Source organism: Pseudoliparis swirei, chromosome 1 (assembly GCF_029220125.1).
Source record: "Pseudoliparis swirei isolate HS2019 ecotype Mariana Trench chromosome 1, NWPU_hadal_v1, whole genome shotgun sequence".
NCBI lineage: Eukaryota > Metazoa > Chordata > Actinopteri > Perciformes > Liparidae > Pseudoliparis > Pseudoliparis swirei.
This window is the reverse complement of record NC_079388.1, coordinates 6,321,844-6,345,811: the sequence shown is the minus strand read 5'-3', so window position 1 is coordinate 6,345,811 and position 23,968 is coordinate 6,321,844. Positions and strand designations below refer to the sequence as shown.

Genomic DNA, 23,968 nt, shown 5'->3' with positions numbered 1-23,968 from the left:
TCTGTCTGTGACTGAACTCTGTCTGTGAGCTTGTAGTTAGTTCATAAGCACAGACAGCCAGTCTGAGGCCGTCTGTGAGCTGTCTGTCAGTAATCCAGCTCCTGGTCTTTGATTTGGTGATTTTCTCAACTCCACTGATGAGTTTTTCGGGGCAAATTTGGTATTCATGAACGTTTTCTCATCTGAGATAGGTTCTGAACTCAGACCGTTAGTGATTACATTCACATCAGCTCAACAGATTTAAATAATTATAATAATAAATATGAGAATCACCATTTGTGACTCCTGCATCTGTCCCTTTTCAAATAATAAAATTAATTCAATTGCAATCACTTTCAAGTAAACCAGATTGCTCTATCGGACAAGAAAAAAAAGCTAAATGTTGAGCTTTTGTTTTGAAGGACAACAGCAGAAAAGCCCAACTCACCGAGGTAAGACCTGGCAAGTCGCCAAGAATCTCGGCTATCGCGCATGCGCAGGCGTAACCTGTTAATGCCGTAACGTAAACATTTACACGAAGGTACAGGCATTTCAACATTTATTTATTGACGACTTAGTTTCATGTCGGTGTACTTTGAGCTTGTGCAATATGTGAAGTTATCAAGGTCTTTCTTTATTTCCCCCTGCGCCCCACCTGTAGTGGGACGTTCCCCTCTCTCGGGGAGCACAGCTGAGAACACGGCTGTGTAAGCGAACCCGTTTTCAGGCGTTCATGAATCAGGCGGAGATCTTTTCTGACGTCAATCTTCCAGTCAGAAAGAAAACATTTCAGAAGACACTTTAGAAAATGTTCGAAAACAAGGAACAATGTGTTTCTGAATTTATTTTCATTTTATTTTGGAGATCGACAGGGAACGTCTCCGAGATCGACCGGTCGATCGCGATCGACGGGTTGGCGACCACTGGTTTAGAGCATCACACACATCCTCTGCTTCCAGAGACCGCTGCAACGCCGTGGCTCTCGGTGACCGGGCGTCAACAAGAGACCTGGGAGTCGTGGAGGAGCTGGGACAGGAAATGAAAAGGTACGTCCTGATGGGCTCATGCTCAGTATTATTATTATTTTAACCCAGTTCATTTGCAGACAACTTGAAGTCAATTCCTCTCAATCCTAGAGGAGAGGAGCGGCGTAAGTCTGACCCCTGAGAGTCTACAACAGGGTTCATTCGGTCATGGAACACCTGGAAAAGTCATGGAACTTTAAAAAAGGTTCCAGGCCTGGAAAAGTCCTTTGAAAAAACTTAAATGCCAAAACTTTTGGAAAAGTACACGAGAGGAAATCATCGACATTAATGAACTAATAATTCTAAACGAGTCTAGCTCTTTACTTTCGTTTTCCATAACTGGGCGAGTTAAGTTTCGTTTCCCGCAGCAGCAGCAGCAGCAGCAGCAGCAGCAGCAGCAGCAGTTTCCACGTGTCTCTGATCAGTCGGGAGGACGAGCTGACGAGCCAGGCCCCCCGAAGAGCCGAGCAGGAGCAGGAGGAGGATGGGGGGGTCCTGTGGGGTGAAGTCTTGGTCCTGATGGACCGGGGTCCTGGGGGGTGAGGTCTTGGTCCTGATGGACCGGGGTCCTGGGGGGTCCTGTGGGATGAGGTCTTGGTCACTGGATTTCTGCTATTCATTTTGTAAAGACTTGAAGTTGAAGTGAAGTCGTTGAAGTCCTCGGTTCTCTGGTCTCAGACACTGACTCCTCCTCCGACTTTGCCGTCACCTCCGGGTCCCGGGGTCCTCCGAAAGAGGAGCAACACGAGGTCGTAATTACAGGGTTTTTCCTGGGTCAAAATGGGTCTTCGGTGCTCCCAAAAAATATTTGACCCGACTTGCTGCATTTATCACAACTTTAGACATTGTGTGTTTGGGCTCCTCTTGTGAAAAATTATTACGAAATAAAAGAAAATATATGTTCTTTGCAAAGATGAGGATGTGTTGAATGCTGGGATACCAAACATGCCCATGTTTATTGACGTGGTCTGCGTGAGCAAGCCGTTTAAAGGGAAGGGGAGGGTCTTGTAAATCCACTATACGATCACTTTCTTGAGTTCACTGTTTTGTATATTATTTAATGTGACTGTATTTAAATGAGTAACAAGAGCGACTCGGGATTCCTCATGAGAACGGAGCACGCGCCGTTGCCCACAGAAACTGACGACGTACTCTGTCCCTTTTGTATGAATGCAGAATAAACAGTTGCTTCCAGCCTGCCCAGCTCCAGGGAGATTCATTGAACAGGAGACATCTCACAGGGGTTACACATTCATTGTGTGTTTCAGCCTTATAATCCATGGATCATTGGTTTTACCCCTGATCTATCTCCTGCGAGTGAGACGTCCCGGGGTCCTCCGAAAAAGGAGCAACACGAGGTCGTAATTACAGGGTTTTTCCTCGGTCAAAATGGGTCTTCGGTGCTCCCAAAAAAAATTTGACCCGACTTGCTGCATTTATCACGACTTTAGACATTGTGTGTTTGGGCTCCTATTATGAAAAATTACGAAATAAAAGAAAATGTATATGTTCTTTGCAAAGATGAGGATGTGTTGAATGCTGGGATACCAAACATGCCCATGTTTATTGACGTGGTCTGCGTGAGCAAGCCGTTTAAAGGGAAGGGGAGGGTCTTGTAAATCCACTATACGATCACGGTTTCTTTAGTTCACTGTTTTGTATATTATTTAATGTGACTGTATTTAAATGGGTAACAAGAGCGACTCGGGATTCCTCATGAGAACGGAGCACGTGCCGTTGCCCACAGAAACTGACGACGTACTCTGTCCCTTTTGTATGAATGCAGAATAAACAGTTGCTTCCAGCCTGCCCAGCTCCAGGGAGATTCATTGAACAGGAGACATCTCACAGGGGTTACACATTCATTGTGTGTTTCAGCCTTATAATCCATGGATCATTGGTTTTACCCCTGATCTATCTCCTGCGAGTGAGACGTCCCGGGGTCCTCCGAAAGAGGAGCAACACGAGGTCGTAATTACAGGGTTTTTCCTGCGTCAAAATGAGTCTTCGGTGCTCCCAAAAAAAAATGTTGCGCGCAAAGCGCGCACTATCTATTCTTACAGTCGGGCTGTTGAGTGAGTGATCAGCAGCTGGTCGCTCTGTCAACTCGCGCACCTCACAGTTGCGTATTGATCAGACAAGAAAACACGCTTATCAACTCCAGTGTTTCCCCTACCATTATAACAGGGTGAAATCTGACCACCCGCCACTCTGTAATAAAAAAGTATGCAAATTAAATCTGTAGGTGTCACTTCAGGTACGTTAACTCCGAATCTTTAAGTCTGAACTCCGAACCTGACTTGTGACACTGTAGGTGTTAATTCACCCCTCCCCCTCATGTACGTCACACACTGACTGAATCAAGCCAGTGAGTCTCCGAGTTCAACAAGGAGGCAGAAACTTCGTCCATGACCGTGGTGTTTGAGCATAACATTTTCGGTAAGTACTTTTCTGTTAACTAAATTATATGTTTTGATATTGATATTTCTCTTCTGGCACGGTGAGCCACCGTTAGTCTTGTGTTATAACGGTAGCGTTACTGTATCACGACACTTAACATTAGCGCTAGCTTAGCATTAAGCTAACCTAGCTGATTCACTCCCAATAATGCTGAAGACAGTGGCGGGCCATGGGTTTAGACCAGGGGTGGGCAAACTACGATACGTTTTAATCCGGCCCGCCAAGTATTATAATTATTATAACTTTTTTTTTTTATTGTGAAAAAAAAGTTTTAGTTATAGTAAAGTTCTCCGTTCCCGACTTGAGTTTCCCGAAGCAGGATGAGGGCAACGGCTGTTTGTGTGTGTGTCTTCCGCACGGCGCGTACAGACCGCTGTAATGCCTTCTGCTGCGCACACAAACAGCCGAAAAGAGCGCTGAGCAATGAATAAGCATTAAGAAACATCAATGCTGGTCTGTTGCTGTCATTATGCTTCGGGAAACTCAAGTTGTTAAAGGAGAAGCGTTACAGCAGCCTTGCTTTTTTTAATGTACACATTTGTGCACTGGGAATTGTGACCCTTTCCCCTTATCTCCAAGATCCATATTCCAAAAATGGATACGTAAGTTTTAATTTAAAATCCAGTCTGTGTTGTAAAATTGTCAATGGACTGCTTAATGTTTTTAATAATTCAATTAATTTGTCCTTCTATATGTGTGTGTTTGTTTGTGCATTGTTATATGTACATGTTTTTTTATGCGTGAGCAGGAGCAATTCTATGCTGAGGCCAACACTGGCTATCTAGCTTGGAGACTCAAAACAGTCCAACGCACCACCTATGACGGCTTTCGTCGGCGTTCCAGGAACGATTTCCAGGACAGCCCAACAACCCAACGAGGGACTCTGTTAGTTGGTGGACAGCTCTTTGGTGAGGAGTGCAGAGAGGCTCTCTCAACAATTCAACACTCAACTGATCAATCTGTGGTTATAACATCTTCCGTCTTGGATGTTTTTCAGCGCTTTCTTGACACACCCGGATTGGTAAGGATATGCATTGATTATTTCATCTTATTTGAAATATTTCAAAACTGAATCCTTCTAAATGCAAAGCATACTTCATTAACCTGTATATGGTCATTGTGTTTCTGTTTAAAGATTGAACAGGATTTCTCAATGATGTTTGGGGCTGAAGTATCTGGGCAGTTTCCTGCAAAGTGGCCTTCATATTTCAAGGACAAAGTCATCGCAGAATGCCAGAGTCTTCCCCAAAGTCTCCATGTCGAGGAGTTGCTGGCTTTTGACACTGAGGCTGAGAATGACTTTGGTAAATATGGACAGTTTTTCTGTGTAAAAAATACCCAAATTGCCAAGTCCAGTAAAACTAAATTGAAATAAAGAGTTATTAAGTAGCTGTTGAAGGCTAAAATAATGTTTTCTTTTCCATTGCTTTATTTTCTTCTTTATAAAATATCTTAGATGTCTTCAAGGCTGGGATAGTGATATGTCAGCTCTTCTGTTGCTGTTGCATCTCCTGCCTCCTTCATCAAGAGGCCACAAACAACAGCCAAAGGAAGCTCAGCCCAGGCAGCCAACCATCCTGTAAGGCAGGGGTTCCCAAACTTTTTAGACCACGCACCCCCTTCTACATCCCGACCGGGTTCACGCACCCCCAACCCCAATCCCCCACACCTTAAAAAAAACCGCAACAAAGTGCAAGAGTTGTTGACGGGGGGGGTGCTAGTGATGCTAAATCGGTACTTTTAAAACGATACCGGTGCCTAAACGGTGCCTGAACCGATACTTCTTTTTTTTAAACGCACAGTGAGGACATTAAAAATCTCTTTGGCCATATTCCCTGTAGAAGCCGTTAAACTGTTAACATACACAATATATGTTCTCCATTATATGATGTGATATGTATTGTCATGTGCAGACTTTATAGGGTTAATCCTGTCACTTTTTTGATGGGCAGAGAACAACCAATCAGAGGTACTGAAGATGACACGTGACAAATAAAGTTTTGCTTCTGACAGCGAGAGTTACACTGAAACAAAGTGACGCCCCACGGTCTTTATTCCTCCGTCATTATATTCCCGGTAACACCGGGTATACAGCCGGGAGGGGTGCGAGTGACTTTTTCTTTGCTCCGTCCCGATGCGCGCAGACCGGCATCGGAGCTCTGCGGCGACCACGATCGACGTATTGCACCCCTGCATTCAAACATTAAATAGCCGAGAGTTTTTTTCAGCGTAAGAAATACGATGTGTGGCGGGAGTGCGTGAGTTAAGACCGAAATGACACTTGAGAGCCCTGAGAATGTTTAATATTAATTATTACACCATTAGACCACCATTACATTTTTCCTCTCGCGCACCCCCTAGAGGCAGCTCGCGCACCCCCAGGGGTGCGCGCACCACACTTTGGGAATCCCTGCTGTAAGGTGTATTAAGGTATGTACCATCAGCCTTTTATGAGCAACATTTTAGTTTTTGAGTGCTGCAGTTATTTATCAGAAGTGAGTTGCAGGTTGATATAATATATCCATCTAACTGCTTATTATGCTAAATATATGACTATTTTATTCAAACAACAGGAAGGAGCCAGCATCACTACATTTCTAGAGAAAGTTGGTGCGAGACAGCGTGGGTTCCCTCCGGGTTCTCCGGCTTCCTCCCACAGTCCAAAGACATGCAGTCAGGTTAATTGATCTCTAAATTGCCCATAGGTGTGAATGTAGAGTGAGTGGTTGTATGTCTCTATATGTGCCCTCGATGGACTGGCGGCCTGTCCAGGGTGTCCCCTGCCGTCGCCCTATGTCAGCTGGGATCGGCTCCAGTGCCCCCACGACCCTAATGAGGATAAGCGGTATTGATAATGGATGGATGGATGGTGCGAGACAGCCCTTCCTCCTCTGCATCGGTGAGCAAAAGAAGAACATCGAAAGATTCTTCATCATTGTGGACCAGAAAGCTGTCCCCTTCAACGCTCGGACATCGGTGGCTGCTGTTGGTGTGTGATTCAAAGCTCACTATGTCTTCAGCATCTCCTACAACAAAGCTCTTTCCAGTTTCTACACCCTCATTCAAACCACGGTGTACAACATCAATGTACTTTGATAGATAGATAGATAGATAGATATATACTTTATTAATCCCCAAGGGGAAATTTGTCGAGTCAGTAGCAGCAGCACACAAGAATAAAAAAACAAAACACAAAATATAAGAAGGGTTAGGGTGATCTGGCAAGAGGTGAACTGTTGTAGAGCCTCATAGCCGTCGGCAGGAATGTTCTCCTGTATCTCTCCTTGTGGCAGCGGAGCGTGAGGAGACGTCTGGAGAAAGTACTCCTCTGTCCCTGTAGGAGGTGGTGGAGAGGGTGGTCCGGGTTGTCCAATATGGACACCAGTTTCTTCAACGACCTCCTCTCCACCATGACCATTTCCATGCATATTGTATAGAGGAGCAAAGCAGCGAACGTGTTCTGATTGGTCTTGACAAACTGCCATATGTTAGACCTTTTGATAAACTACTCTAATGAGTGACGGAGCATATATTGTTGTATGTTTTGAAAAGCATTGTAAAATGTGTATGTGATGCACTGGTTTTAAAATAAATATGTTTTAAAACTATCATGTCCCTTTCCCTTTAACAAACTTTAATTTTCAAGTATTTCTAGTAAAAAAACACATTGACACCTTATAGTTAAAATGGGAGTGACACGTGTAGTTAACAAACCATCCCTTGAGAGTTAATTATTAACACTACATACAAGTGTTACAAAAAACTAACACTACTGAGTGTTACGAAGAGTTAAATTTAAATTCCCAAGAGTCAATAATAACACTATATTGGTGTTAAAGTACTAACTCTCCAAAAAGAGTTAAATTAACACTTTGTGGTGTGGACCCTTAGTCTTCAAAAGTGTTAAAATCAAATCTGAGTGTTAATTTGGCTGTTTACTAATATCTGTTCTGGACCGGTTCAAATACTGTTAAGATAAACATTATACAAGTCACGACTAACTTTATTTATTTATTATTTGTCAGAACAAATTGTAAATAGTTACCTTTTGACTTTAACCCTTGTGTTGCCTTAGGGTCATTTTGACCCGAATCAATATTACACCCTCCCCCCGCCTTAGGATTAATTTGACCCCATTCAATGTTTCATGTCGGTGTTCTTTCGGTAGTCAACAAACAAACATAAAGTGCCTCACACTTAAACTTGGAAAACAATATTAATTCTAATAATTTTCTGGAGGTTTTAATTGCTGGCGTCAAATTGAACCCAAAGGGTAAAATATGTTAGTAAATATAAAGGTAACAGGAGGGTGAAACATTAAATCGGGTCAAAATGACCCAAAGGCGGGGGGAGGGTGTAATATTGATTCGGGTCAAAATGACCCTAAGGCAACACAAGGGTTAAATACATGTTTATATAAATATGTGTGTATATATTAGTGCTGTGAAAAATAACGCGTTAACTCAGTTAATCAAATTACAGGTTTAACTAGTTGTTTTTTTTTAACGCATGCGCAGAATGAGCTTCCATACCTATTCAATCTGAACTACTTCCGGTTCTAATGCAGTCAGACGTTAACTGCTATCCTACCAAGCAACATGTATAATTCCGATGAGCCTGGGGACCTTCTGGGTGGGAAGTTCGTGTTCCAAAAATTCAAAGATGGAACATTAAATAAATCAAAAGTGATGTGTACATTCTGCGGCAAGACGTTGTCGTTTCACCATAGCACAACCAGCCTTAAGTACCATCTCAACGCGAAGCTTGCGTTTGCCGGTGAGGTGAGTGGAATGCGCCAAACCACCCTCACTGAACAACGTCGGCCCCTCACTAAGTCTGCCTGTGACAAGCTAACGAGCACAGTTGCGGAATGGATTGCAAAAAGCTGTCGACCAATTAATATTGTTGAGGATGAGGGGTTCACCGAAGTTTTGCGAGTGGCAACGGGGGACCCGAGCATCAAAGCACCGCAAAGACGCACTGTCATGACTAAAATCCACGAGCTGTATGAAACTGAAAAGAACAAAAAGGAAAAAGACTTGTCTGCTACGGAACATGTGGCGCTGACAGGGGATCACTGGACCTCTGTGAGTAATGATAACTATCTGGGTGTAACTGCACATCTAATATCCGACAAATGGAAATTAAAGTCGTTTGCACTAACGTGCATGAAAACCGAAGAGCGCCACTTTGCAGAGGCATGTGCTGAACAGTTCAAAACTGTTGCAAGCAACTGGGCAATTGATCAGAAAATGACGACTATAGGGACAGACAGTGCACGCAATATGGTAGCCGCGGCTAGACTACTGCCATATGAACACATGCCGTGCATCGCTCACATTTTGCAGAGAAGCATCACCGTGAGCCTCGCTGACAGCGGGTTTGTGAATGCGTTGTCCAAGTGTCGCAAAATTGTCGGCCACTTCAAGCACAGCCCAGCAAAACGGCGGAGCTCAACGCAGAGCAAGAGAACCGCATGCAGGCGCAGCAGCCACTGATCCAAGACGTCCCAACACGCTGGAACTCAACGCTAGACATGGTTAAACGTCTGATCCGCAATACGGATGCAGTGACAGCAGCCCTGGACCAGCAGAACCACAAACTAGTGATGCTGACACAACAGGAATGGGACAAACTGCAGAGACTGGAGTCTCTTCTAGAGCCCTGCAAGTAAGCAATCCATGATAATGTGACTATTCTAACATTAAATTGGACTGATTAATAATAACAACTTTATTTATATAGCACCTTTAAAAACAATGTTTACAAAGTGCTCCACAAAGAGTCAAAGATTAAATTCAAATTATATTTGTGTACCTGTTTTAATAACTTAATTATCTCTCACCTCCTCCATCTTCCTGTGTGTGTGTCTGTGTGTTTCCACTGAAGGTATGTAACTGGAATTCTGGGTGGGGAGGCCTATGTCTCCTGCTCTGTGGTACTGCCTGCACTCTGCCACCTGCATCATGTAATGGAAGTCACCGAAGATGACCCTGCATATGTGGTGAAATTTAAGACGGCATTCAAGACAGACCTAGCCTCCCGCCAAGAAAATACCAACAATGAATGGCTCAAGATTGCAACAGTGCTGGATCCACGTTTTAAAGACCTGAAGAGCCTACCCAAGAGTGAGAGACCAGAGGTGTGGACCACACTTGAGAGATTGCTGCAGGAACAGTCACACAGGGCCAGGACGACACAAGCTGCTGAAGATGGGCCACCCAAGAAGAAAATGAGCCTTCTGGTAATGGGCTCAGATTCTGAATCAGATGAAGAGGTGCAGCAGCCTCACAGAGCCCTACACAGGTACAGAGCAGAGCCCAGCATTGGTATGGAGGACTGCCCCTTGGAGTGGTGGTCATCTCATTCAGGAGCTCATGAGCAGTTGGCCTCACTAGCTCGCAAATACCTAGCCACTCCTTCTTCCACGGTTCCATGTGAAAGACTGTTCTCAGTCGCAGGACACATTGTGCAAAAGAAGCGGTCAGCTTTACTGTCAGAGAATGTGAACAAGTTAGTTTGCCTCACCAGCTGGCTAAAGGAAGACTAGCTAGGCGGGCCTTTAGATTGTGTCATGGTGTTAATGGTTGACAAAAAAGAGAAACATGTTCTGTTTAAACATTCTGTTTGGAATGAGGTTATATTAATGTTCATAAACTGCTAAATAACTGCTGAGTTGCAGCACCATTGTTTGTTTTTTTATGAATAAAAAAAGAATGTTTAAATGATACGTCTTTTGCCATGAATCTTTATGTTCTCACAAAAATATACCGAGAATATCGGTAATGTGATTAATCATGATTAATCCACAGAAACCTGTGATTAACCCGATTAAAAATTTTAATCGTTTCACAGCCCTAGTATATATATATATATGTGTGTCTATATATATATGCATATAGATGTATATATATATTGCATATATTAAGAAAGGATTTGAATAGTTGTTGCTCAAAAGTTAAATAAACAACTTGTTCCATGTGATATTATTTGTATGGCTCTTTCCATTGGTCTGATGTATGTACATCGGTATCACAATCAACGCTGCAATAACCCCAGCCACAGTCCATTCCGAAGATTACATTTTGGAAAAGCGAACTGGCCTGGCTTCCAAGAAGATCTTGAAAGGAAGATTTTCCCATCTCCCAGCAGACCCCAGGAATTATGACAAATTCACCAAGCTTGTGCACGAAGCAGCCCGCAAGAACATCCTAAGAGGCTGCCACACTCAGTACATCCCGGGCCTCGACGCCACAAGTACCGAGCTGTATGAGCGATACAAACAGCTCTATGAATCTGATCCCTTTGCTGAAACTACCATCAAAGTAGGTGAGTGTCTCATGACCTCTATTTCAGAATCCCGCCAGCTGAGGTGGAAAAACCTGCTGGAGACAACTGATATGGCAAAAAACAACAAAAAACATGGAGCCTCATCCGAAAAATCAGCAACGACCCATCAACCCCAAATCACCAACAGTATACGACCACTGCCAACCAAGTTGCGCACCAGCTGCTGCTCAATGGGAAATCCACCACTAAACAGCCAAGACCAAAGGTAGATCGAGTAAAACACTCCCAAACCATGGGACTGACTAAGCCGTTCTCCACCATCTCAACTCTTACCCCTTTAGTATTCGTATTGTTTTTAGTATTTAGTTGTGTTTTATAATTATTAACTCTTACCCCTTTTCCCCTATAGTATTAGTATTTAGTTTTGTGTTTTATTATTATTAACTCTTACTCCTTTAGTATTAGTATTAGTTTTTTAGTATTTTGTATAACTCTTGTTCTTGTCATCTTTATTAAACTTATTATTCTATTTCTTCCGTACCCTTTTTGTCCCTTTTCATCTCCTTCATATATTCAGCTATTTTAACCATTCAAATATTAAAAAATGCAGCTTCTTCAGGATTAGATAGACAGGACTCTTTCGAGGCCCTGCAATTGGAATGAGTACACTTTATAACTTTTTATTTTGCATTTTCCACAAACAGATTATTCCTTGACATCTATAAAAGAAAAAGAAAAAAAGAGAAAAACAAAACAAATAAACAACAAAAAACAACAAAAACAACAACAAAAAAAACAAAAAAAAGTAATATATCTACAACAAAATAAAATCAGCACATCCAAATCCATCCATATCCACATAAACACCCGCCAAAGATTCCCACCCATCCCCTCCCACATGTTTCTACCCTCCAAGAGTAGGACCCAATGAGGAGGGAGGAAAGGACTAAACTATCAAACTACATAACACCAAATGGTAAGCATGGAGTACCAAGTAAAATAACTAAAGAAAGATAAAAGGCATTAATGTGAAAAGTAAAAAATAGAAAATTAAAAAAACAGACATTAATTTCATACCCAGATTTTTCATAGACCTCTTTGTTTTGCAGTTGCACTGTATGTGTACAACATCAACCCCTCTCAGTTATACTATCTACATCCAATATCGACTCTAGATATAACGTCACGCACGCCCATCTTCTTGTGAAGATATCTAATGTCATTTGTAATTTTGCAGTCATTTTTTCCATTGTATGGACCTGGTTTAATCTCTGTCTCCACTGAGTTATGGTTGGTGGTTTTGCATCTTTCCAGTTCAGTTATTGTTTTTCTGGCAATCATTAAAAGTATGCGGAGAATATACCTCAGATTGGTGTCCCCTAAATCTCTTGGTATAGACCCCAGCACATATATTAATGGGTCTGAGGGTACCTCCACTTCAATAATTCTATTGATTTCTTTTTTTATATTTTTCCAAAAACCTTTGACTACTGGGCAGTCCCAAAAGATATGCGTGTGATCTCCTATTTTTCCACATTTTCTCCAGCATAATGGAGCTGAAGGATCCTTCACATATTTAGAGATTACAAGAGGTGTATTAAAATATCTGACTTTTAGTTTCCAATCAAATTCTTTCCATAATTGGCTATTGATTCCTTTATGAGTACACTTTAAATCCTTTAACGAGGATCCATTGAAGTCATGAACCATGTCGACCACACGCGGCATCGCTTACCTCATTAAGATCATCAACGAGCTGTGTAAAGCCGTCGTCAGCTTGATCATGTGGTGAAGTGAAACCGCTTAGTCCATACCACGCTGCAATATTCCACCTATTTACAGAACTAATCTGCAAAATGCTGGAGAACTGAACACATTTTTACTCTATATATATATATTTATTGGTTGATTTCATTTCCTCCCCACACCTTTTCAACAATTCAGTTCAAAGACACCATTATAGTTAAACATTAAAGTTTATTTAAAATACTAAGTTATGAATCCTAACCCACAGTCAAACTGATTTAACCTGTGAATAAATAATAAACTATTTGTGCTCATTAGATCCTTCATCCGGGCATCTGTTAATCTTTACTGGCTGCAAGCAGCCGTTCAGACAGAAAGCTCCAGCGTGACAGTTTACGGGTAACGTAACAGACACACACGTTAGCGTTCAAGGCAAACACCTTTAGTCACTTTTGTGTTTTTTTAAATCACATTTCCCTTGGCTCCCTTTTTCTTCACCACGTGTCACGGGGTGAGAGTCTGCCACGGTAGCCGGCCTCCCTGCATGTCTCTTGCAGTGTGGATTATTTATTCAGTCACAATTGATCTTGTATTGGCTCAAACCAGCCGTGAATTCAGCTCCATCACATTCGTGGCACGGAAATAGTTCAGTGGCAACGTAACAGAGTTTAGATTTTACGGCCAACGGAGATAAATATTCCAGATATTTCACTAGACGTTTTTACCGCCTTAATACGCTGTCTGCACTTTACAAGTTCACATTCAAAGATGGTTCATGTACATCTGGTGGCACACGGTCACCGTGGCGGTCGTCAGTGCATGGACCCCCTAAAGAGACCAGCTGCAGGATCAAGTGCTGCAGACCACCACGCTCCCAGAACAACACCACGCTCTCAGAACACCCCCATGCTCCCCAGAACACCACCATGCTCCCCAGAACACCACCATGCTAAAGGCCACACGCTAGAACACCTCCCGAGAGGAAGGCATCGATCACTTCCCAACATGGAGCCCAGGCAGAGATGCACAGGCACGTGTCTGAGGGCAGAGACTCAGGAGCAGAGAACAGGAGTTGAAATAACTCTCTTCACTGAAAGAAGTCACACGAGGAGCTCAGGCTGGAAGACGACGTAACACGAGGGGAGCAGAGAGGATCTGCGGAGCGGCGCAGACAGACTGAATACACAGGGGACGAGACACAGGCGGGAACCATGAGGGCGGGGCTTGCGATCACACAGGAGGCAGAGGAGTGGCTGAGGGCTGAAGGGAATGACCAATCAGGGGACACAGGGAAGACACACACACACACACACACACACACATGCTGTTACAGCATCACGTGTCCCGTGTCTACTGTGATGGATGTAAAGTTAATATTTGCCTGAAAAACGACAGAAACTGCTTTGTTGAAATAAAGTTTTGGGTTAGGTTCCTCTTTGGGCAAAATAAGAACCAAACTAACTGAAATGTTCTACAATCAATTCACATAATTAGTTATTGTTTTCTAAAAATTAATATTGTTGCGATCAATAAATGTACCAACATGCCTGATGTCTCAAATAAAAAAAATTATATGTAAATGACTTTTCTTTCATTTCCTTTTTTAATAAAGATCAAATAAACCCTAAATTAGAATTGTCTGAATATTATTTGATGTGTCAGGCTTCATATGGTTAAGAAAGGGGAATACAATAATATAGTTTATACTCGGAACAAAGACAAATGTGAAGATTACAAAATATAAATAATTAAAAACTTAATTCACCAGAAAGTAAATTCACAATTCTGACTAGCTTTAAGGACAACCTGCATCCATCCAACACATTGTTGTAATGTCATCAGTTCAAAATACATAAAATCCAGTCAATGCCTAGTTAACGGCGTCAGATTGGCGTCTCACTGTACCGTGGGAAAAGGTGGTTTTAATGCCCTCTGCAGATACCACAGCGGAGAAGAACGGTGTTGTGTACTGTTAGGTTGTAATAGTTTATTTTGATAACATGTGCAGAGGAAGTCTTAGGCTTTAAATTAATACATATAGAAAGATATTGTAATAGGAAATATTAGGGAGAATATTGATATTGTTGTTAATGTGTTATGAAGCATAGGGGTAATGTTTACTCTATGCCAGCGATTCCCAAACTGTGGGCCGCGAAGGTACTGCAGGTGGGCCCCGAGAGGTCATTTACAATAAATGAATGAAATGTTTTTAATTTTCAATTTTGAAAAGTTTAAAATTAATATAAAAATATTTATGATTTAAATTACGTGTTATTCTTTTATCTGACCTATTTTTCTAACCGCCAAACAAAACGATGTCAAATGGGGCGCCCTCTTGTAGTATTAGTTTATGTTAACACATCTCGGGTCGCATCGCTCTGTCTGCCGTGATGCGCGCCGACACATCCGCGCACACAGCATGGTTTTTCCTGGGTCAAAATGGGTCTTCGGTGCTCCCCAAAAAAAATGTTGCTCGCCGTGCATGCGTTCTCGGCCGAGGGGGCCGGCGTCTGGCCGGCACCCCCGACGTGCGAAGCAGTTCATCGCTGCTTGCAGCTTTAATTTTGTTTATTTCTCGGGGACCGTGTGTTATACGTATATACATTTATACTGCAAAGTGTGCACCGCTCGCCTTGAGCCGCAGCACACAGCTGCAGACTCATTTTCACAATTGCATTTTCTTTATTAGCTTCAATGTGATGCATGTTTTATTTTTTTACTGCGTAAATAAACGTGACCATCAGACCAGAGTATCTCAATGTCAGCAACGCGATAACTGCAGTATCAGCATTAAGGCTCAAGTACAGTGGAGAAAAAGGTCAAATACAGATTATTTAGCAAATATATTTCAAGTCAAACATTAATACTTAGAAGGAAAAAAAGAATATCTTCAAATATATTAAGAAATGTAAAATAGTGTCGTACATCTTTACATCCATGCTGGTCATCAAGTCCGTCCAGACATTTGGATTCAGCCCTCCTTCACCTGCTCGTGACCTTTTGACCTTTTGCTCTTTTTCCCCGCTCCAGCTGCGATATGAAACGACATGAAGGCGGTTCTCCTTTTTGGAGTCAACAGAAGAGCGATGTTTGCTGCTTTGCTGCAGATTCAATCGACCCTGAGCTCACTGCAGCCCGCCGCATTCTTTTTCTCCGAGTACTGATTCAATTCGTAAGGCTATAATAATAATAATAATGCTAATAATAATTAGCTCTGCTGCCATCGCCGCTCCGAACATGTGCAGCGGAACACGTTTTTTATTCTGCACTTGAAAGTGATTCTAGACGCCCTCCAGTTGTCAGCGGGGGCCCACAACGTGCATCTGAAGCGTGAATGTTTTCACTGCGCGTACAACCTTAAATTAAGCAACTCTGAAGCCCCCCGAGACACATACACACACGCACACACACACACACACACTGCCTCAGGGTTCAATAAGGGAGCGGGAACAGAGCCCAGAGAACCTGAGTTTCTGCACTCGACACAGCGGGGTGCCGAGTGTCGCAGGCCATTTCACACACAAAAATAAAGAGGAAGCACAGAGGTCGTCGTTTTTGTATCGAGAGAAGGCTTTGGAAGTGCTTTGCAACACACACACACACACACACACAATAAATAAAAAGTCACTGCAGAGCCTTTGCAGGAAACAGAGGCAACACAACTCCACACTCCCTCTCATCCTTTTATTTTTTGCCTTCGCTCATCTGCATATTCATTGGATCTAAATGTGGAACATCTGCACCCTCTTCCCTCTTTGATCACTGCGATGCTGCCTCCGTGTGTGCCAAGTGCAAAAATGAAAAAGGCAAAAAAGAAATGTTGTGTCTTCCCTTTGGGGTTCCGCCGGCGCAGTTTGAATGAGGACTTGTTGAAAGTTTCGAGAGACCCACTCCAAATACAAAGTTTATTCGTAAAACAGGCGCTGAACGGCTGGGAATCCCGGTCCGTGTACAAGGAGATTCAACGGATCTATGTGGTTACAGCTTATATACACAGAGAAAGTGGGAGTCGATTCTATAGGTTGCCTCAGAAGATGATCTCCCCGTGTTGACCACCAAATATGGATATAGCGCCAACTTGAGACAAAGGAACTCTTCACTCCAAACCCTCGTGTGGCCTTCTAGGCTCAGATCTATAAAATAGCTGTATCTTTAAGAGTAATATGCAAAATACACGACAGAAAGAAGGAAAATGGCTTTCGATCCGAGCCGATTGAGCCGCAGCGCCCCGAGGCTGCAGGTGACACTCAGAGTGAGAGGTGCAGGCGTGACCGTGATGAATCTTCTCCACTCTGCCTGCGCTGCGGTTATGTCGGCTGACTTTATTTTTCGTATCCTAAAAATTTAGTTCTGTACATGGCCAATTACATCCGACTTGGAATGGGCCCCTTCCGTGGCTCATGGTACAGTATCGGCACTCTGATAGGTGTCCTTAAAGAAAGGTTTTGGAATAGAAAGACAGTTAATAAACACAGTTTTGATTAATCTATCGATTACCTTCTTGATTTAAGCAACTCGTCCTTTGGTCTATTTATAATATCCGAGAGCTCAAAGTGGACAAAATGTCCTGATCCACGGAACCATCAGAGAAGCGGTCGTTGGAAACTGTTTCTAAAACAGGTCAGGCACTTATAAAAAGGCACAAAATAAAAATAAATACTTGGATGGATGACAGTGGGATGATCAAACGCTTGAAGCCAGGGGAAGAGCGAAAGCCTTCAGCTTCCTACTGACTTCCTGTCAGTTTAATCAACTTCTGAGACGTCACCGGGGTACAAAAAAACTCGAGTTTGAAGTCCAACAAAATCGGTTGAGTCTAACACGTGAGTGCTGACATTGCTCCAGGACAACTTTGTGCCTACTAATACTTTTCCCCTTATTTTATGCTTCGCTCTCATTCTAAAGTCCAGGCGACATCAAAGCGGGCGGCGGGTCCACCCGAGGGACGGTTACTCAACACCGCTCTCCTATGGCATTCGCTGCATCTTCTGTCATCCTAATCCCGGTACTGCTGAGTAAGGTTGGGAAGATGGATTTGAGGGGTTTTTCCACAGGCATGCGGAGCATGGCAGGAGTGATCATGGAGGCTTGACGCACAGATGCAATGGCCACCCTCTTACCCACAGGGGTAAACACGGGGTCCAGTCCTCGGCTCTTCTTCTACGTGCGTGTGCATCTACATGCATTTTAAAGCACATGTGCATATGTTCTTACCAAACGCATCTTTTCATTACGGCCCCAAGGACATGCCGCCTTTTATATTCAGTCTAATCTGACATAAAGAAACTGACGTAAACAGACTGGAAATAACATGCTGGGGGACGGGTGGTGAAGACGCACGAGCGACCACAAAAGGGCCGGTCGAATTCCAGCAGAGGCCTCGGTCCTCTTGGATGATCAAAGTGCTGCTCGTCCCATTGAGGGCTCTGCCGATGCCAATGTTTGGCTCGGAACGCAGCTTCATGAGGAAATGTGCAAAAGGAAAAACAGAGCTTGTGGATTTAGTGTGAGAACTTGAAGAACGGAAACATGAACTGGTACGCGAGGAGCCGAGCGACCCGATCAGAGTTCAGAAGGCGTTGAGACGAAGCCACGCCCACTTACGGATGGCAAAGCCTGGGACATATTGATCATGGGGCATTTTATTGTTTGATAGACCACAAATGAGACAATAATTAGCTAGCTTGTGCAACTCCAACCCCCCCCCCCCCACACACACACACACAAAAACACACACACACGTTAATATTTTTGTCCTGTGAGTTATCGCACTGTTCAACGTTTTCTACCGTCACAGAATACTCCATCTGACTTGTGTCACTTATTCTAAAAATGGACAATCTGACATTCACGCCCAGATTCACCCGCAGCGTGGGAGAGAGAGAAGAACTGTGGTTGGAACGTCCATCGTCAGCTTTCTTTCTTTTTTTCCCTTGCAACTTATCCGACTTCTGTCCCTTTTCAGGACAGGATTCCTCCCCTGAGAGACGTGTCCGTCTGAAGAGGCGTCTCGTGGGCGGGCCGGCTATTCTCAGAACCGCCACAAACACTTTTCACTCGGTTCAAACCCGGCCTGTTGTAGTGCAACCCGGCCCTCAGTCAATATGGGCAGAGCTAAATATAACACCAGACGTTAAGTCATCGACGGTAGCCGTGGTGACGCAACAGCACTTGAGAATATAAATGTCTCCAACTGCGCCGCCGAGGACTTGAGCGATCCAAAGCCACAATAGAGAATCTCATTAGCCCGTACTTTAGTGTGCATACCTGCAAACTCGTCACCTTCCGGCCGAATTCGCCGTTTTTTAAATCAAAATAGGTCATCCACATGAATCATGTAGATCCGAAGAGTTTTTATTTTGGGGTGGGGGGGGGGTCAACTGGCCCGCTCGCTGGCATTGAAATTGCAGTGAGACGCGGAGAAAATGTGATGTGGTGATCTTCGCAATAAAACATCTTTGATGGGACGTGTCGATTCTTGGCAAATCAGCGTCAAGATGTCGATAGCGTTTAGGGCAGGGGTGCTCACACTTTTTCAGCATGTGAGCTACTTATGTGACCAAGTCAAGGCGTTGTTTGTTTTTTGTCGTCTTGCGCAAATGGGAAACAAGTGAAAGTGTCCTCCAAAGCGACGGTGGAAAGGCGACAGGCTCTCTCCAAAGTGCTGGTTTTTCAAAGAGCTTATTATCTTCTCATGCGTTATAAATTATTAAATACCTGTTCTATATTCTCTCCCGTCTGCGGGCGGTTGGTGGAGCACTGGAACTTGACATTGATAATACGTGCTACCTTAAGAAAAAGAAGAAGTTGCACATAACAGTAACTGTCATTCATATATTTGATCAATCAATATATGAAATGTGTAAACGTTATGAAAGTTATTGCTTTTTTTTGTTGCCTGCCTTAAAATTAAAAGTAATAAATCCTCGGTTTCTAAATGAATAAATGTAGTTGAAAATATTCACATTTGAGAAGCTTAAAAATGTGAATTTACTATCCTAATAATCACTCATTATTATGGCTTTAAATTAACTATGTTTCAGAATAAAAATCATTAAATGTGACGATAGTAAAGAAATTAGAAGTGCAGGTATCAATACAACAACTTATAATTATTCCATTACGAGACTTTTCTAAAAAGTTCATTTTATTTCTCATTAATATACACTCAGCACCCCATCTTGACAGAAAAAAACAGAAATGTAGAAATGTTATATATATATATATATATATATATATACACAATAAAAAGATGAGAAAGGGATGAAGAAAAGGATGAAGCTGGACAAAGGATGAAGCGTTCAGCTCTGAGAACAAAGTGTGCAGAACCCGCCTTCACAATTTCTTTTTCATGGCTGTGAAAGAGGAATCTGAGGAGAGGAAACCACACAGAGTACAACACAATGCTGCAGGTCAGCTGTCAACATGGTGGATCAGCAACACAGCACATCTCTTGATCTAAATTTAAAAAATGGAGGCCTAAAGAGGGACGTTGTTGTTAAAGTTATAAGACATCCATGTGAGCTTGTGAAGCTTGTGAAGCTTTGAAAGGGGACGATAAACCTGAGACGTGTCCGCTTCTGGGGTCAATAGCCATTTCACAGTAGTCTATTTTCTGAAGACGTGAGAGGTCACGCAGCAGAACAACAACAACAACAACAACCAACACAACAACTCTATTTTGGGCGAAAGGAACAGGTCTAACAGGAAAATGTGCATGACATGTCCTCAGAGGAATGAATAACTTGATCTGCAGGAGTGCCACATACCGATCATACTTTCAGAAACTATCCACAAAAGAGAAGGAAATGCATTTGTAGAGAGAGAGAGAGAGAGAGAGAGAGACTGCCCCCTCTTCCTCCAACATACCTCTCATTGGATTCTGGATCCACAAGATGCTCCCCGGTGATTGGCTGAACATCCGGTGCCACTGGCGGTCACTTCTCTCACCTCTACGCCGACCGGAGCACCGACCACGAACCGCCTTTCCCTGACAATCACCGGGAGGAGCGGGTTTCTTCCCCGGTCCACAGACACACACACACGCGCGCACACCACCTGATGCCAGATGAACAGTCTCAACCGCACAAGCGCAGAGAAGCTATATGGAGACAAGATCAATTATCACAAAGAAATAATAAAATAATAATAAAGTCCCATATGTTAATCTCGGCGACACTGCGGGGCTCCGGTATCTCTCTCGCTCACACGCGCAGACGGTAAAAAGCACTATGAACCCTGAAAGAGGCTGCGCGCTTGCACGAGCGCGTGAGGACCGTGTGCCATCATCACGATCCCGCGGCGAACCCCGCGGCGGCGGCGGCGCGTTAATCGTTTCCACGGTGCAGCGCAACACCGGCAGCAGATGACCGGAGGGACGGCGGCACGTAGTCCGGAGCGACCACGTCACCCCATCACACACGGCCGTGCCCGGGTCCGGGGCGCGAGCCGTGCACACCGGCTCACATCGCGGGCAATTGCAACTAATGCCCGCGGAACAGCAACTAAACAGCGGAAGTGCCGCGGTGAGGTGAGGCGCCTTACCTTTGACCGCCATCGCGCTACTCCTCCTCAGATGTGCGCATCGCTCGCGAGAGGCAGCGAGGCGAACAAGTAGAAAGTCAACGCTCCTGTCATCGCACCTTGTTCTCCGTGTTATCACTTCGGCTGCGGGCGAGCCGGAGCGCACAGCTGCCGCCGCGCCTCAATGCATCATGGGAAGTGTAGGCGCAGAGCTCTCTAGACCAGAGGGATATGAGTGAAGGAGAAAGAGTTTAATCAGTATTTGCAGAGAAGGCAGTTTGAAAGTCTCTCTCTCTCTCAAGGCTCATGGTAAATCACTAAAGCACATATACAGGACTGTCTCAGAAAATTAGAATATTGTGATAAAGTTCTTTATTTTCTGTAATGCAATTAAAAAAACAAAAATGTCATGCATTCTGGATTCATTACAAATCAACTGAAATATTGCAAGCCTTTTATTCTTTTAATATTGCTGATTATGGCTTACAGCTTAAGAAAACTCAAATATCCTATCTCTAAATATTAGAATATCATGAAAAAGTATACTAGTAGGGTATTAAACAAATCACTTGAATCGTCTAATTAACTCGAAACACCTGCAAGGGTTTCCTGAGCCTTGAAAAACACTCAGCTTTGTTCAGTAAACTAAATCACAAGTATGGGAAGACTGCTGATCTGACTGCTGTCCAGAGGACCATCATTGACACCCTCCATCAGGAGGGTAAGACACAAAAAGAGAGGCGCAAAATCCAAGTTGCTTGAAATCCAGTGTGAAGTTCCCACAGTCAGTGATGGTTTGGGGAGCCATGTCAGCTGCTGGTGTTGGTCTACTGTGTTTCATCAAGTCCAGAGTAAATGCAGCTGTGTACCAAGAGATTTTAGAGCACTACATGCTTCCATCTGCTGAAAAGCTCTATGGAGATGAGGATTTCATTTTCCAGCATGATCTGGCACCTGCCCACAGTGCCAAAACCACCAGTAACTGGTGTACTGACCATGGCATTACTGTCCTCGATTGGCCTGCCAATTCCCCTGACCTGAACCCCATAGAGAATTTGTGGGGTATTATGAAGAAGAAGCTGAAAGACACCAGACCCAACAATGCAAATGAGCTAAAGGCCGCTATTGAAGCATCCTGGGCATCCATAAACCCTCAGCAATGCCACAGGCTGATTGCCTCCATGCCACGCCGCATTGATGCAGTAATCCGTGCAAAAGGATTCCCAACCAAGTACTGAGTGCATTAATGGACATTTTCAAATGTTTGATTTTGTTTTGCTGTTATAAATCTTTTTTTTTACTTGGTCTGAGGAAATATTCTAATTTTATGAGATAGGATTTTAGAGTTTTCTTAAGCTGTAAGCCATAATCAGCAATATTAAAAGAATAAAAGGCTTGCAATATTTCAGTTGATTTGTAATGAATCCAGAATGCATGACATTTTTGTTTTTTTAATTGCATTACAGAAAATAAAGAACTTTATCACAATATTCTAATTTTCTGAGACAGTCCTGTATATTCCTAGCAAGATCCTCCAAGGATGGACAAAGAATACTTTTCTGAATGAAAAAGTTAAATAGATGTGTAAATCGTTAATATAATAAAACCTTAAATAACAATCTAGCTGCGACTGAGAAAAGACTCATTATGAGAAAATGGCCTTTCCAGAATTGCATTGTATAATGTTACAGTTTAAAGATGCTACAGGTGAATATGGTAACACATACTAATATGTGATGCTAGGTAAAGTGCCTTTTGAGTACCAAATAAATGTGTTATTATTATTAGCATGTTATAAATCGTGTTAGTTATGAGTTTAGGCCGATGCCACGTGGCCTGGCTGTATCTGATGCCTCCTGCCATGGCCCTGCTAATGCCCCCCCCCCACTTCTGGATCGTGGTCCATGCCTACTACCAACTATTCATACACTCTGTCATATTCATTGAATGTGTTTATGTAACTCTGTGACGCTTCACTCTGGTCACATGACATCTATCCATCCATCCTGGAGAGGGATCGTCCTCTGTTGCTCCCCTGAAGGGTTCTTCACTTTCTGGGAGTTTTTCCTGATCCGATGTGAGGTCAAAGGTCAGGGATGTCTATGTGTGCAGATTGTAAAGCCCTCTGAGGCAAATTCGTAATATGTGATATTGGGCTGGACAAAATAAACTGAACTGAATTGAAATGAACCGCGACACCCTATGACACCCTATGTCACATGAGTGACACATGTGATGCTGATCATCACTTCCTCCAAGGGAACTTGGTCAAAATAGCCCAAAAGCTCCCACATCTGGATCATATTCTTGGTTAATTCGACCAACCGAGTGAGAAATTTAAAAAACACCATCTATAAGCAGCGTCTCAGTTTATCTGGAAAGGAGGGGGGGACGGATAGCCCGGCTCCGAGAGGGTGTTTGAAATGGAGGAGGAAACCGAGTCGGAGAGCAGTTTTACAACGACTGCGCCTGAACGTGCCAGACGTATCATCACAGGTCGGGGAGGAGGGCCCCGCCCGCTCACCTGCACGTGTCACGTTTTAGATTGCGACATTTCCACGACCGATAATCCTGCAGTGATGGACGGATAATGTGTGTCACGGTACCAGGAAGTCTGGACGTGGTTTCCGTGACAGGTGTGTCATAACAGGAACGCTCAGCCTGTCTGGGGAGTTTGTTTGACGACATTTGATAAGCATCGTGTATGTGTGTGTGTGTGTGTGTGTGTGTGAGTGTGGTTGTGCTTCCATTTCCTTCTCGTTATCGTGAGTTTTTGATTAGGGAAATGTCACGAGTTATGAGTTCACGCAGACTAAAAATAGAGACAAAAAATTATAGAAATTAAAAATAATGTCATATTTTTTAGAATAGAGGGCAGCTTGTATAACTATACTGTGTGATTTGTGTAGAAGTTGAGGAGGTCAGTTGATCACCCCAAAACACTT

At 43.3% G+C, this 23,968-nt stretch overlaps 1 protein-coding gene and 1 long non-coding RNA gene across 2 annotated transcripts in view; one reads left to right on the top strand and one right to left on the bottom strand.

Annotated features, from left to right (window-relative positions):
- Positions 1 to 21,120, bottom strand: part of samd12 (sterile alpha motif domain containing 12) — a 123,450-nt gene extending 102,330 nt beyond the window's left edge. Inside the window, exon 1 of the mRNA XM_056423938.1 lies at positions 21,045 to 21,120. Coding sequence (XP_056279913.1) covers positions 21,045 to 21,057 — 13 coding nt within the window. The 5' untranslated portion in view covers positions 21,058 to 21,120. The remainder of the gene's footprint in view (positions 1 to 21,044) is intronic.
- LOC130200060 (uncharacterized) lies at positions 3,429 to 5,006 on the top strand. The gene is made up of 5 exons (XR_008832926.1): positions 3,429 to 3,443; positions 4,213 to 4,372; positions 4,462 to 4,485; positions 4,600 to 4,768; positions 4,921 to 5,006. It is a non-coding gene; the product is annotated as an uncharacterized LOC130200060 (long non-coding RNA).
- Positions 21,121 to 23,968: the final 2,848 nt, after the last annotated feature.